Source organism: Chelonoidis abingdonii, chromosome 15 (assembly GCF_003597395.2).
Source record: "Chelonoidis abingdonii isolate Lonesome George chromosome 15, CheloAbing_2.0, whole genome shotgun sequence".
Classification (NCBI taxonomy): domain Eukaryota; kingdom Metazoa; phylum Chordata; order Testudines; family Testudinidae; genus Chelonoidis; species Chelonoidis abingdonii.
Window position 1 is genome coordinate 16,991,706 of NC_133783.1, and position 14,804 is coordinate 17,006,509.

General features: G+C 41.8%; 1 protein-coding gene across 6 annotated transcripts in view; it reads right to left on the reverse strand.

Annotated features, from left to right (window-relative positions):
- The window catches only part of ANK3 (ankyrin 3), a 548,067-nt gene that overhangs the window by 346,865 nt on the left and 186,398 nt on the right, over positions 1-14,804 (reverse strand). For 5 of the 6 annotated variants that reach the window (XR_012657046.1, XM_032786555.2, XM_032786559.2 and 2 more), the window contains 2 exons: positions 10,771-10,843; positions 10,515-10,577 (listed from right to left, as the gene is read on the reverse strand). Coding sequence is in view for 5 of the 6 variants with exons in the window: in XM_032786555.2 (XP_032642446.1) it covers positions 10,515-10,577; positions 10,771-10,843 (136 nt within the window). In the remaining variant the exon portion in view is untranslated. The remainder of the gene's footprint in view (positions 1-10,514; positions 10,578-10,770; positions 10,844-14,804) is intronic. The other variant, XM_032786562.2, reaches the window with a different exon arrangement.

Here is a 14,804-nt window from a genome sequence, read left to right on the forward strand (position 1 = left end):
ATTTGCAGAAAAAAAAGCCAACATCTAAAATCTGCAGCTCACACACACAGAGTCTAGATCACAGTCTGATCACATTATACAGTTAAAAAACAGCACCACAAAGCGAACAAATAGGCTCATTTCATTACTAGGGTCCTCAGAATCATCAGAACCATTTCAGGAAAAATCAGCTGCCATCCAAGCACACTTCTTGTCACTGGAGAATCTACCAGTAAGGCAGTGGTGGATTTAGAGTTATGTGCTCAGCTTCATTTTTTGATCCCCTCCTTAGGACCCAGCCAAGAAAAAGAACATTCTCTCTTATCTCCCTCCTGCCCTAATTTTTCATTCTTTTTTCCTTCATCCTCCTCCTATAAGTAATAGAAAGTAAATGAAAATAAAGTGAGGTACCTTGATTGTTTTTTTAGTCTAACTTATTTTTCCACAGAGCGCTTGAAAAATCGCTGAGGGTCTCGGCAGACCACTTAATGATCTTTCCAAATATTGTTTGTACCATTAGCTACCTATTGTAAAGTGCTTTGGATAAGAGCACTTTATTAAAAAAATGTAAAAAAATAGTGGGGTGTGGGGTCTGGCCAGGACTTAGGGTGCTGGAGGAGGCTCAGGGCTGGGAGTACAGGGTTTGGGAGGAAGTTATGGTGCAGGAGCAGGCAGGGGGTTGGGGCATAGGTGCAGACTTCTAATGGCGCCAGTGGGTGCTCAACCTCCCTCTGCCCCTGGCCATTCCCCAATGCCACCCCTGCCCCACCCCCTTCCTGTCCCCATTCCAACCCTTTCCCCAAAGTCCCCGCCCCAACTCCACCCCCTCCCTGCCCCTAATTGACTCCTTCCCCAAATCCCCACCCCAGCCCCACCTCCTCCCCTGAGCGCAACACGTTCCCGCTCCTCTTCCCTTCCTCCCAGAGCTTGCTACAGCTGTTTGGCGGCGGCAAGTGGTGGGGGGTGAGGAGCAGGGATGCCGCATGCTCAGGGGAGGAGGCAGAGGAGGAGGTGGCAGGGGGCTGGAGGTGTGTGAAGATTCAGGAGTCAGACCTGGGACTGTGTGAGGGGTTGCAGAAGTCAGGGCTGGTGGTCCAGGGTCTGGGAGAGAGTTAGGGTGCAGGAGCGGACTAGGGGTTGGAGTGCAGGGTCTGGCCAGGAGTTAGGATGCAGGAGAGGGGTCAGAGTTGGGGCAGGAGGTTGGGGTGTGGAGCACTTATCTGGAGCATCTTCCATTTAGTGCGAGGGGTGCAGGTGGGAATGGGGTGTGTGTGCAGGAGCTCCCATTTGGTGCTCAGGGTGGGGGTGAGGATGTGGGGGTGCAGGAGTCAGGGCTGGGGGGTGTGGGCTAGGGTTGTGGGGGCACTCCCTGCTCCACCCAAGCCCCCTGCCCTGAGCAGCTCATGGCAAGGAGTGTGGGGGGTATGTGTAGGGGGAATGCAGGGACCCCACCTCCCAGAGCAAGGGCAAACAGCTGTTTGGCAGTGGGGGCAGCACTGGGGGCGGGGGAGGGACAGGAACGCAGCAGGCTCAGGGGAAGGGGAGATTGGCTGCTGGTGGAAGCCTGCAGCAGGAGCCCCAGGAGCCAGCAGGACCAAGCTTCTGCCCCCACAGCTGCCTGGGCCTGGGGCCCCCTGTCTTTAGGGGGCCCCATGCCAGGGCACTTGGTTTTACTGTAAATCCGCCTCTGCAGTAAGGGATATGATTTTGAAGGTGGTCAGGAGCTCTGACTAATTTCTGCTCTAAAGGAAATCATGTGGGAATATTCCAAGACTATTTCCCAACTCTGATTATAAAACAAACATTTGCTGAGGTCAAATGTCAACAGCAAGTACTGGGTATTAAATATTTTTTACTGTACCATCCTGTGATGCAGAGTATTATCTGGAAGACAAATTTTGATCCTCAGATCCTCTGATGAAGTAAAAATCTTTGCTAATGAAAAGATGCAACAGGTGCAAACAAACCTGATCTTACATAAATCCAACGAGCCAGATTAATAACAGGATGACTATTTTCATGGCTTCAAGCTATATCCTAAATAAAATTACTTTCCTTTCTCTAGTATTTTTTTTTTCTCTACTAGATGTAATGGGAAAAGTAGCAATATTCTTCTATCAATGCATTATGTTGTAAGATCTTCCCATGTGGAACTACATGATCTCTGTTTAAATTCTTAAATATGTATCCATTTGTGCAAATACCTTGTTTCAGGTTCTAGACATTACTTTTGAGATATGTTTGAGGAAAATCAATCAGGAATTCAGACTCATGGTAGGCTACTGGAGCAGAGGGAATACCGTTGACCTACATTTGGGGCAAGGGACATGAAATAGTTTGTAACTTCTGTCCATTCTAATTTGTGTTTAAACTACAAAAAGAGCTTTATACTTATAAAAATATACAAAAAAGAGACAGTTACACTTTAACTACACAAACCATAATGGAGAAAATGTAGTTCATATCACTAAAGGTTTATTTTCCCCAGTAAGAAGAGAAGAGATTTTTTGGTCCAAATCTTGTACTTTAGACTTGGAAACTTTTTCCTGAGGACTAATAATTGATACAAACATTTTGTGCGTGGGACATACAGAGTTACGTCATTAGAGTTGGACTGTGATTTGCACAAAGCCACATATAGGGTGCAGTATGGAGCTGTATTACACCTTGGGAAGCATTAGGAATAAACTCTACCTCAGAAAGCACAATCTCTCCTAGGTGGCTTTGTGCACTCAAGGATTACAGTGCCTGTCTCACTCTGGTCTCCCCCAAACCTTCCCTGGGGGGACCCCAAGAACCCCAATCCCTTGGATTCTTAAAACAAGGAGAAATAACCCATTCCCCCCTCCTTTTACCCCTCCCAGGCTTTCCTTTCTGGGCTAACCTGGGAGTTACTGATGCAACCTCTTTACATCACAATACCAAGAAGCATGTCTCCTCTCTTCCACAAAGAGACAACCAAGTACAAGGAAACAGAAAAGATTCTCTCTCTCTTCCCCCTTGTTTTCTCCCTCCCACCAATTCCCTGGTGCTGCAGAAATTCACCCTCCATAGATCTAACACAAAGAGAATTTCCCTCCCCTTCGTTCCTTAGCCTACCCAGAGAGAAAAACTCAAACAAGTCTTAAAAAGAAAACTTTATATAAAAAGAAAGAAAAAGACATAAAAATATGATCTCTGCATCAAGTTGACAATACACAGGGCTATTGCTTAAAAGAAAAATATGAATAAACAGCCTTATTCAAAAAGAGATACAATTTAAACATTCCAGCAACTACACACATGTAAATACAAAAAAAACAATAACAGCCTATTATTTTTCTACCTTTGTACTTACAACTTGGAAACTGAAGATTAGAAGCTTGAAGATAGAAAAGATCCCCTCTCGTAGCTGAGAGCCAGACAAAGACAAAAAACACAGACCCAAACATTCCCTCCCTCAGCTTTGAAAAATCCGGTTTTCTGATTGGTCCGCTGGTCAGGTGTTTGGTTCTCTTTGTTAACCCTTTACAGGTAAAAGAAACATTAACCCTTAGCTATCGGTTTATGACAGATGTGCATGTACCCCATGCATAAGGATAACACGCATTGCTCCCCACCCAAATGAAAGTTCCACTTCACAAGCCAATATGCAGGAAACATGGGGACAAGACCTCACCTTCTCCCTGTGCTTTTCTAGATGATGTAATCCTTGAAGGCAAAGTATTACTCTTAGATACTAATTTGATAAGTGCTTTTTACAAACTTCAAGACGACAGGGTGGACAGGTCACTCAACAAACCAGAATGACAACTGGAAAAGGAAGTTGGGAAAATGGAACCAAAATAAAGGCTTTGTTTCAGTGTTCAATGTATGTAAATACGAATGGATATGATACGCTGTAAGCAGATATGTAGTAGTACTGGCACAGAGAAAGGACTTCCTGCAGAAGACATTATGTTTGCCAGATTGGCCAACTAAACCTACTTTTGTCTGTATATATGCCCTTCAGAAAACAAGAGAAGAGAAGCACGCTGCCATTTTAACAGATGGACAAGAATGTTGAGATCAAGACACCATTTGCAGGAGTTGCACGTTAATGGCAAGGGGATTTACAGCTGGGAATGTTGAAATGGCTCTTCTGGCTGAGCTGCAGAAACTGTACTTCAGGGATTATCCTGTATCATTGCTAATCTAATTGTGAGCTGGATAACCTTGATAGAATACTTCCATCAGGCTGTACAGCCATTTTACATCCAGCAGAATAAAAAAATATTACATGTTGGACATGGTCATTCCAAAGAATTTTACACACTTCCTTTTAATTTTGTGGAAGACTCAAGTAAAATGGCTGAAATAAACTCCATGTGGCTGTGTATAATAAAACTAGGTAGAGATGCTGAAACCTAATCCTTTCTGGCTCAGATGACAAGAATACTGTGTTTGAAAGGAATATGAACTCAGAAGAAATACCGAGGATAGAATACATTTTCAGACAAAGTTATATTAGATGAAGTAACAGTAAGAGATGAAGTATCTAATGAAAACTAGTCTGAAGACTGAATCCCTCTGTGCTGTGTTACAACTTGGTATCCTTCATCTCTTCTTTCCTACTACACTACAGATTGAAACTGTGTTTTATGAAGGAAGAAAATGTCATCTTTATTATCCCTGGATAAACACAGATACAAATATTATTTAGCGGTCATTTGATACTACAGATAGCCAGTTTGTTGTATATTTTTTCCCATCAAAATCAGTCCAGCTTCATAGGAAAAAGGATAGGTGACGAAGGACAGAGGAGCATATTCTTTTCTATTCAAAAACCTGGCTTCACACAAGTATGAATAAATACGAATATCAAACTCCTCAAACTTTACCCAGCTGCAAAACTACATTGCGTATGGAGCTTGACAGCTTCCTTGAGTTCTTAACATTTAAAAACAAAAAAACCCACCGACAACAGACTTTCAGGAATGGCAATGTTTTGGTTTTTCCTAGTTGCATCCTGTTATCCTCCAGATCCTCCCATGTGCCCCGGGGGTCCAACAATATACTCTGATGACCTAGAAGGGTGTCTGTCTAGTGCACGAGTTGGCAAACTATGCCCCTTAGGCCACATCTGGCCCACCAGCTGTTTTAATCAGTCCCTTGAGATCCTGCTGGGGAGTGGCATCTGGGGCTTGCCCCATTCCAGCACTCCAGATGGTCAGGGTCAAGAGCCGCTACGTGTGGCTCCTGGAAGCAGCAGCATGTCCCCTCTCTGGCTCCTATGCATAGGGGCAGCCAGGGTGCTCCGCTCCACACGCTGCCTCCACTCCAATTACCGTCCCTGAAGCTGGAGCAGGGACATGCCGCTGCTTCCGGGAGCCACTTGAGGTAAAGCGGCACCTGGAGCCTGCACTCCTGAGCCACGCACAATGCCTCAACCTCCCGCCCCAGCCCTGATACCCCTCACACCCTCCAATGACCTTGGTCCCAGCCTGTAGCACCCTCCTGTACCCCAAACCCCTCATCCCCAGCCCCACCCAGAGCCTGCACCCCCCACCTCATATGCCTTATCCCAGCCTGGAGCCCACACCCTGAACTCCTCATTTCTGGAACCTGCATGTCCAGCCCAGAGCCCATACCTCCTCCCACACCCCAACCTCAATCTGTGAGCATTCATGGCTGGCCATACAATTTCTATACCCAGATGTGGCCCTCGGGCCAAAAAGTTTGCCCACTCCTGGTCTAGTGTATGATGGGCTGATCTGTGTGACATCTAGTCACATCAAGATAGGAATCTTCATCATATGGGTTAGATCACCTTTTTCGGAGCTTAATTGTTGTTTAAATTGAAAAGTTTGTCTTCACCTACCGAAGTTGTCATAAACAGATAGTAAAGGGTTAACAAGTCCAGTAAACCTGGCTAACACCTGACCAGAGGACCAATCAGGAGACAAGATACTTTCAAATCTCAGTAGAGGGAAGTCTTTGTGTTGTGCTGTTTCTTTTGTTCTCTGTTCTCTCAGGGATCTAAGAGGGACCAGACAGGTATACAGACTCTCCAATCCTCTGTTCAATTTAGTAAGTACCAGTTAGAAAGGCGGTTTAGTCTTTTTTTTTGTTTGTTTTCTTTATTTGCAAATTGTTTTTGGGTTATTTTTTTGCTGGGAAAGGGGATGTATTCCTCTTTTGTCTTTTTTGGGGCCAACTTGTTAATTTTTTTTTTGGCTGGGGGAATTCTCCCTGGGGTGTCTATAAGCGGAGAAAGACCCTTGTTAAATTCCATTCTTGATTTACAGAGACCAATTTTACTTTTTCTTCTTTTATTAAAAGCTTTCTTTTAAAAAACGCTGATTGATTTTCGCCCCTGTAAGGCTTATAGGGAATTGAGTCTAAATCACCAGAGTTGTGTGGGGGGGGGAAGGGAGGGGAGGGCCAATTTCTGTTATGTTTAGATTGCTGCAGGGCGCTGGAATCTCTTATCTCTCCAGGGATAACCCTGAGAGACACAGTGGGGGAAGGTTTTGATTTTCCCTGTGTTAAATCAAGGAATTTGGATTCTTGTGTTCACCAGTGAGGTTGCGTGTGAGCCTCGTACGGACCCAGGGAGGGAAGAGTCTTAAGGAATGGTGTGGGTGGATAGTCATGCCTTCTTTTTTTAAGGTGTCCAGGGTTGCTGGTCTGGTCCCTGGAAAGGTTTGGGGGAACCAGTGTACCAGGCACTGCAAGTCCTGGTTGGTGGCAGCGCTACAAGACCTAAGCTGGTAATTAAGCTTAGAGGAATTCATGCTGGTACCCCATCTTTTGGACGGTAAGGTTCAGAGGGGGGTGCATACCATGACAGAAGTCCAAAAAGAAAATGAAACTCCAAGGGCCAACATAAAGAAAGAGCTTCATGCAAGTATTGATACTGCATCTCAGTATACCCTCTGCTTGCTCCCTCCTCCCTGCTGCAGCTTTAGCCTACTTCCCTTGCATCAACTTTCCTTGCCTGCTGTCAGTTAGCCTTGATATGTCAGCAGCAGCAGGGCTTCTAGTTTACTCCACAAGGTTAAAATCCTGACATGTGCCATGCAGGATGCATTCAATCTGTTGGATGTGGCTGCTTGGGCAGGAGTTACCTAGAGCCCTGAGGCAGACAACAGGTTGTCCTTCAACACCAATGACTGCCTGGGAATTTGGGTCAAGTCCATCCTGACCTCTGCCAGCTACAGGATCCTAGCCTAGTTCTCCAAGCAACTTCATGGAGCTTGAAACATAAGCCTACATATGGAGATGACAGAAAGCCTTCACAGACGCAATAAATAGCAACCAGGGAAAAATCTAGTTCTTATACATTCAGGTTTCACTTGCACAGTATCTGAAATTTCTTTAAAAGTAACATTAAAGTTGAGTTTTCACTTGGAATAGAATCTCCCTACATTTAAATAAAATATTTACTTAATGTCCTGCCCCCAGAAGACATCTGGGAAGCAGCTTAGTGTTAATTTTTCCATTAAGACATACCCAGGCGTCTATGACTATGGTCGCTTCTTTTTTTGTAACAAAGCTGCTTACAAGCATTTAATCCATGTTGGGTACAGTTTCTAAAGTAAGCATGTATGACTCAGGTTTGGAACATTTCCAGCTTTGGAAGAAAAAAAAAGAAGAGCGAGAACCTTCCTTGTGATCTGGGTTGCTCCTAAACCAATCTGCCCTCAGTGGAGAAAATGAATTACATGTCTGCCATGTAAATATTAATTTACTGGAAACAAGACAATTTGGGCAAACAAAGTGACAGTTTCCCCACACATTTGTCAATGCACTTTAGTCCTGCCCCCGTAAGACATGCCTAGTGTATCCAAGACTTTTGTCTCTCTAACATGAAGACTACAAGTTAGGAAGATGGGTGTTGCAATGTGGGTATTTGCACCTTGTGCTCTAGGAGTAAGAGATTCCAAAACTCATTATCATCTGTAGCTAAATATGCGTCTGAGTTGCATCTTGGTTCATGACCCAACTTTAATTAAGTTAGGGATTGTATGGATCTGCAGTATTATTTTGTGCTACTCTCTGCTTTAATTTATTCAGTTTGAAACCAGCTGTCAGGAGGTGAGGCTAGTGCACTTCTCAACTGTGGCACTAGAGCCATTATTTACCTGGGCATTCCAAGTTCTTTGTAGCCGTTTATCTTTGTTGCCCTGTATGTATTGATTCTCATGATTTTAAATGGGTGTTTTGCATCTACATCCCCGGCCAGCACTGAAGATTTATGGGGGGAGGGCATCAGAACCCATTATTTATTATTATTTATTAATTTGTTAACCACCAAAAGTGTGGTGCTGAACAAGACACAAAATAAAGACAGCTCCTCTCCTGAAGAGTCTGCAATCTAAAAGAAAAAAAGATGTCTAGAATCCATCATAATCTCTCTCTCTCTCTCACACACACACACACACACACACACTCTCTCTCTCACACCTTTGAATGCATCATCATGGGTTAATAAAATACCTATTTATTAATCTGAAATCCTATTTACAGAGATAAAGTCTGAAAACTATATGTCTTGAATTCATTATAAATCAAACTGATTGCTTCATAATCTATTTACTATTAGAGGCATTCATAATATAATTTATATTTTTAAATTGCCTTTTAAAAATAATTATTAGTAATCTTTTCAGCTTTCCACAGACCTCAAGGCTATTACTCTGAGTCTGTTCAAACTTTGCATCTTGTCTTTGCAGATGCTGCAACACATTAATAAAAGCAACATTTTCAGTCAAATTCTGAGACTATCATTTCATATTTGAATATTTCTCAAATACTGCATCAGTCTTTATTCTAGCAGTGTAATACAACAAAATATTATTTCTTTCTTGAGTAATACTGATCTTAGATCAGCTACAATAATTTTGCATTGGAATGTGAAGAGTACAAAAACAAATGATAGTCTAAAGCTTTTATTTTTAACCACAAATGGATAACAACATTGTTATCCACTTGGAGTTATAATAATGGGAACATCTTGGTGGACATTTAAAAAAAAAGCCTCAGCACATAAATTAACATTATTTCAACACAGTGACTGGCAAAAATGTCCTTATTTTCTAAAGTTTAAAATACTATAAAAGAAATTAAAAATAAACATATCACAACGCATGGAATCAGAAAAGTCTAAATAAAGAGTCTGAGAGGAAAATTGAGATCACTGCTATAGTAGCTACTACTACACTGGGAGAAGTTATAGCTATCATGCAGGCTAATGGGAAGCGTACAAAATACTGTCATTTCTTTCTTCATAATTTCAGAAACTCTGTTTGATTTTTGATTATGGTCTCTCTGTGGTGCTATGGTATTTGCAGCTTGATGGAAAAATTCATCCAAGCACAAAGAGCAAGACTCTCTGCACCTATTAAACTCTGTGGCTGTACAGCTGGAGTGAGAAAGTAGGTGAAGAAGCCCCCAGGTGGGCTTCTGAACAGAGGAGAATATTCTTATTTCTATTCAGAAATCTGGCTTCACACAAGTGTAAATAATCAAACTCCTGAAACTTTACCCAGCTGTAAAACTACATGGCTCATGGAGCTAGACAGCTTCCTTCAATTCGGAACATTTAAAAACCAAAAACCCCATCAACAACAGACTTTCAGGAATGGCACTGTTTTGGTCCCTCCTGGTTGCATTCTATGAACCCCCTAGAAAATAATCTGGGTACTGTGAAAGACGTCTCTGTGCTAGCCATGAACAGGCCAGAATAGAGGGGGTGATTGGGACCACAAACCACTGGAATGGTTCAGTGGCTCAAAATCCCCACATAGATGGTGTTGAAGACCAATGAGCTCCATTCCAGCCCCTACAGAGTTGATTAATTAGGCCTTCTCTGAGCCACAGTACCTTCTCAGGGCTCTTCTTAGGGTGGCACAGCTATGTGTCTGAGTCTAGCACTTACTGGCAGTAATGCCCACCATTCTCAATTACTGCCCTTGCTGTGGTCCTACCAAAATGGGAGTCGTCTTCTTTTAAGTACAATACAGTATCTTATTCTGTGCAAATGGAACTTTCACTTATGTGACATTACACTAAATGATGAGTGAGATTTTTTACTCTGAAATTTCCTTTGATCAGGATAGGTCTTCACTATCAAATGAATAATCCCAGAATTCACTTTACAGTGGAGGGTAGACACTAGAAATGTAAAGGATTATACCCTATCCTTTCAGAAGTTATTTCCTATTGTCAGTTGTTTCTTCCCCAAGAATGTGTATATTTATCTCTTTGGCAAATGTTTAGTTTTTAAAATAAAATACTAAAACAACTCTCTATTTATGAAGCAGCAGCAGGAGAAAGAATATTCCAGGAAATTAGTGGCAATTTGATTTTAAAATAGTGAAGCAAAAGATCTGAGCAAAATTAGCATGTTAGCAGTAAATCAAACAATTTTCTGATATACTCTGGTCTAACATACTGATTCTTGCTAGTAGGGTAATAAGAAAAGTTAATGAAAGAGAGATTATTTCTAAAGTTAGAAATAAAATGAAAATGTAGAAGTTAAATATCACTGCAATACAAAAATGCACAAATACCTTCTTCAACATCTGACATATATTCACCATCACTGAGAATTTCAGGGGTGTAGGCTTTACGAACTGCATGATTTAAGTAAACAATATAAATATCAATGTTCTATATATTTATGTCAACAAAACAATGTAATGTCATAACTAATAATTTTTTTTTACAACAACGATTATCCAGTGGGGTAGGGGGGAGAATTTAACAAACAATCTATGATACAACAAATAGAATTTTAAAAGTAAATAAATTCCTTTTTTTGCATACCTTCATCATCAGACATATCAAGAACTTCATTCATAGTTTCTGGTACATTCATTTTATGCTTTTCAGTGACAGTCTGTTAAACATAATAAGATCATTTTAAAGTCCAGACATTTTCATCAGAAAAACACTAATTTATTGTTACATTTATAAGTTAAAATACATGACAGGCCAGATTTATGATCTAAAATTAGCAGAATAAGCCTTTATTTTATTTTCTGCAGTTTCAACATGTGGCTGCATATAATTATGAAGTACAGTATATTCAAATAATAAAACTACCTAATATTATATCAATATATGTAACTATATACAAGCTCACACTGCAGATAGGATGCTCTGAGGACCCAAAAGATGATCTATCACCTAAAAGAAACAAGTACACTGAAAGAATTTAAAACTAAGATTTTTAAAAAATAGGAGCCTAAAGTAGTACCTTACTCTGTCTACAGTCCCATTTTCTTTAAATGGGAGCAAGAGTAGCACAATCTAGCCCTAAACTATTAAGTCCCTTTCTGCTGAGTGAAGTTTCCTTCTTCCTGCATCGGAATTATTTTGTGACTTTGGAACTCATTTTCTCTGCAATATTTTTAAATACATACCTTACCTTGAACTGCCTATATCTTCCATAGTGACAACTATAATATTATGGTTATCTATGATACGCATCAGAAAATTTTGCATAGAATGCATTCAAATGGTTGATTTTTACTTCTGTCATTTATTCTCATTCAGGTTCAGGGAACAGTATAAGATTACTTAGATTTGGGGAAAACTGAGTTTGCATGCCTGAAATCTTCATTTAAAGTAGCTATATATGACAAGATACTGCAGAGCAGACCTGCTGGTTTAATTAAAAAAAGGGGATATTGAAACCCAAAAGGAACCACAAACTTTGAAGTAAGAGAGCAGTCAAGCAATAATGGTGTTTTGGATCCTACAGAAAAATCTTTACAGGTTTGCTATCGCTGTATCCAAACCAGGATGCTCAGTGGAATTCAAATATATGCCCACATTTGTGTTTCCTCTTATTCTACCACTGTTATTTCCCAGTCATCAGACACGAAGTTTAAAAATGACTAACAAAGTTTTAGGAGGAAAAATGACTGAAAAGATTCTGGTTGTGGTCTTTGATCCAAACTTTTAAGCTTGTCATTCTACCTCTACCTTTATATACTTTATTTTTGTCTGGCTTCATAAATAATTCTGTGGCAAGTGTCTCTTTGTCTCCTGTCCTCGTTTGATATAATGGAACATTTCTTCATGAGCATGGCAGCGTAGAACTTATTAATGACCTTACACTCATTTTGTTCGGTGGGAATTATTTAAGAATTTCTAGCACTTTTTAGTTAAACTACCAGGTTTAGAAGGTTCTGCCAATGCATGTTCAAAGATTTTACCTCAGCCATGTCTATACAGACTGAATTGAATAGATCAAAGATCACACACAGAATTTGTTCAGTCATTATTAGAGTTTTATTACAGTATGGGTAAAAATCACAATACAGTAACACATTTGTACTACCTGAAATTGAATAACAGATAGAATAGATTTGGCTGAATATCCTCAAAAGATCTTTAAATTATATGACTACTTGACATGAGACTATAATGCTCTCAGTAATTCAGATTCCATCTCAAAGTGCCAAGAGTCTAAAATGCACCATACTATGCTGGTGACTGATTACCAACATCTTGATTTTAATTAAAACTATTTTTTCAGCTTCTGCGACTAGAGGTGTGTCTTACCTAGAAGGCATTTTGGGCTGTACAGTCCTTTTTGTACCTCACAATTCTTGTAGTCTAATTCACAATATGATGTAATGCAACCTTTCTCTACTTATAGCACATATTAAATAATATGCCTTCCTACCTAAGTGACATGAACCCAACTAGTTCATTAGTTGTACAGGCTAAGAATGAGCTTCCTGTATTTGAAGTTCTCAGTGTGCAACAGTGAATATAGTTGACCTACAATTATCTAGATCTCTACAAGCCTGAGCTTGGGATAACAAGTTCCTGTTTATGCTGCTCTCCTACAACTCTTTTTTATGGTGTCAGCTGTTCAATAAGCCTTGTTCCTGTTGTGGAAAAATATTTCAGAATCTCCCTAGAGATAAGTAACTTTTAGAGAAGGTGTGAAGAGAGGTGCCAAAAAGATCTAGAAGCAGTGGTGATTGGTGCTTATTATCCAGCATAACTAAATGTATTTCTTTATTTTGAAGTTTATCTTGTTAGCACATTTTAAGACAGAGCAATATAGGTTTTATATAAGCTAATGAATTATAGAACACAGCTATGGAAGTGACAAGAGGGAAAGTGCACATGAAGTAAGAAAGATAAAAGCCAGCTTTTGATCCTGAATATCTTCTATATATCAACCAACTGCCTTGCTAACAGGCCACTCACAAGTAAGCTGATGACACCGCAATTTTGAGAGGTGAATGTTAACAGTTTTCTGTCTGCAGTGTGCTCAAAAAACAAGGAGGATGTTTGTTTCTTACTTTGTTTTGCTTTAAAAAAATAAAGAAAGAAATTAGCCAGGTTTTTGGAACCAATATTCACTTGCTCTAAATGGTTTTTCTTTGGTGCAGATTGTACCCAGCTAGCATGGTGGTTTACTGGCTCCCCACGTCATGAATAGCAGCATGGGTGTGATCTGCACAAGCCACTACATTCTCCTCCCTGTGAGAGAGAGAGGTGGGGTCAGCCAGAACAGAGTGGGGACTAGGCAAAGTTTTGGCTCCTCACATGCTGGGTGGCATAACTGTGCCAGGTAAGTACCTAGAGCAGTTTTCTCACTCTCTGGATGAGCAGAGTCACAATCTACCTTCTGGGCCTCAGGGACAGCACAGCTACACATTTCCCCTTACCAAGGCAGATCATTATCTCACGATCTGACCCTTTGTAGCTACGAAGAGGATTTATGTGATAATTCAAAATATCTTGTGCTGCTTGTGTTTCAACAAATATCTGCACAAGATGTCTCAGTATCGCTTCTTTTGATAACTTTGTTCAGCAGCCATCAGTTGAAAAAGAAAAAAATATGGGAACAATTATCCACTTCCTTTACTAAGACAAAAATAGGAGGGACAAATGAATGTTGGTGTTTATCATCTCAACAATATCAATTTATGTGGGTACAGATCCATAGCCAAAAGACAATAAGAGAAGATTGGTTCACAAGGGTCAGTGACATCGTAAGACAGTGGTCTCAAACCTTTTTATGCCTAAGATCATGTTTTGAATTTAAGGGCAACCCATGATCTACCCTGCCCCTTCCCCAAAGCCCCACTCACTCCATCTTCCCCTCTCTCCGTTGCTCGCTTTCCCCCACCCTCACTCACTTTCACTGGGTTGGGGCAGAGGGTTGGGGTTCGGGAGGGGGTGCAGGCTCTGGACTGGGACCAAGGGGTTTGCAATGTGGTAGGCTCTGGGCTGAGCCTGGGGCAGGGGTTGAGGTGTAGGAGGGGGTGAGGGATGCAAGCTTTGGGAGGGTGTTTGAGTGCAGGAAGGGGCTCTGGGCTGGAGCAGAGTGTTGGATGCAGGAGGAGGTGCAGGGTGCTGGCTCTGGGAGGGAGGTCAGGACTGGGGAGAGGGGTCAGGGCTGGGGCAGGGACTTAGGGTGCAGAAGGGGGTTCGGGGTGCAGGAGGCAGTATAGAGTGCTGGCTCTTGGAGGGGGCTCAGGGCTGGGATGTGGCCTCCTGCCAGGTGGCACTTACCCCTCAGAAGAGGTCAACGCGGCTCTGCGGCCCCTGGGAGGGGGTCAGGGGGCATGTGGCTCTGCATGCTGCCCCTCTCTGCATGCATCACTCCCAAAGCTCCCATTAGCCACAGTTCCCTGTTCCTGGCCAATGGGAGCTGTAGGGTGGTGCTTGCAGGCAGGAGCAGCACGTGGAGACCCCTCCCCTCTGGGGCCACAGGAGCATGCTGGTTGCTTCTGGGAGCAGCATGGGGCCACAGCAGGCAAGGAGCATGCCTTAGCAGCAGCCCCACTACACCACCGGAGATCACAATCGACCGAGAGAGTTCTCAG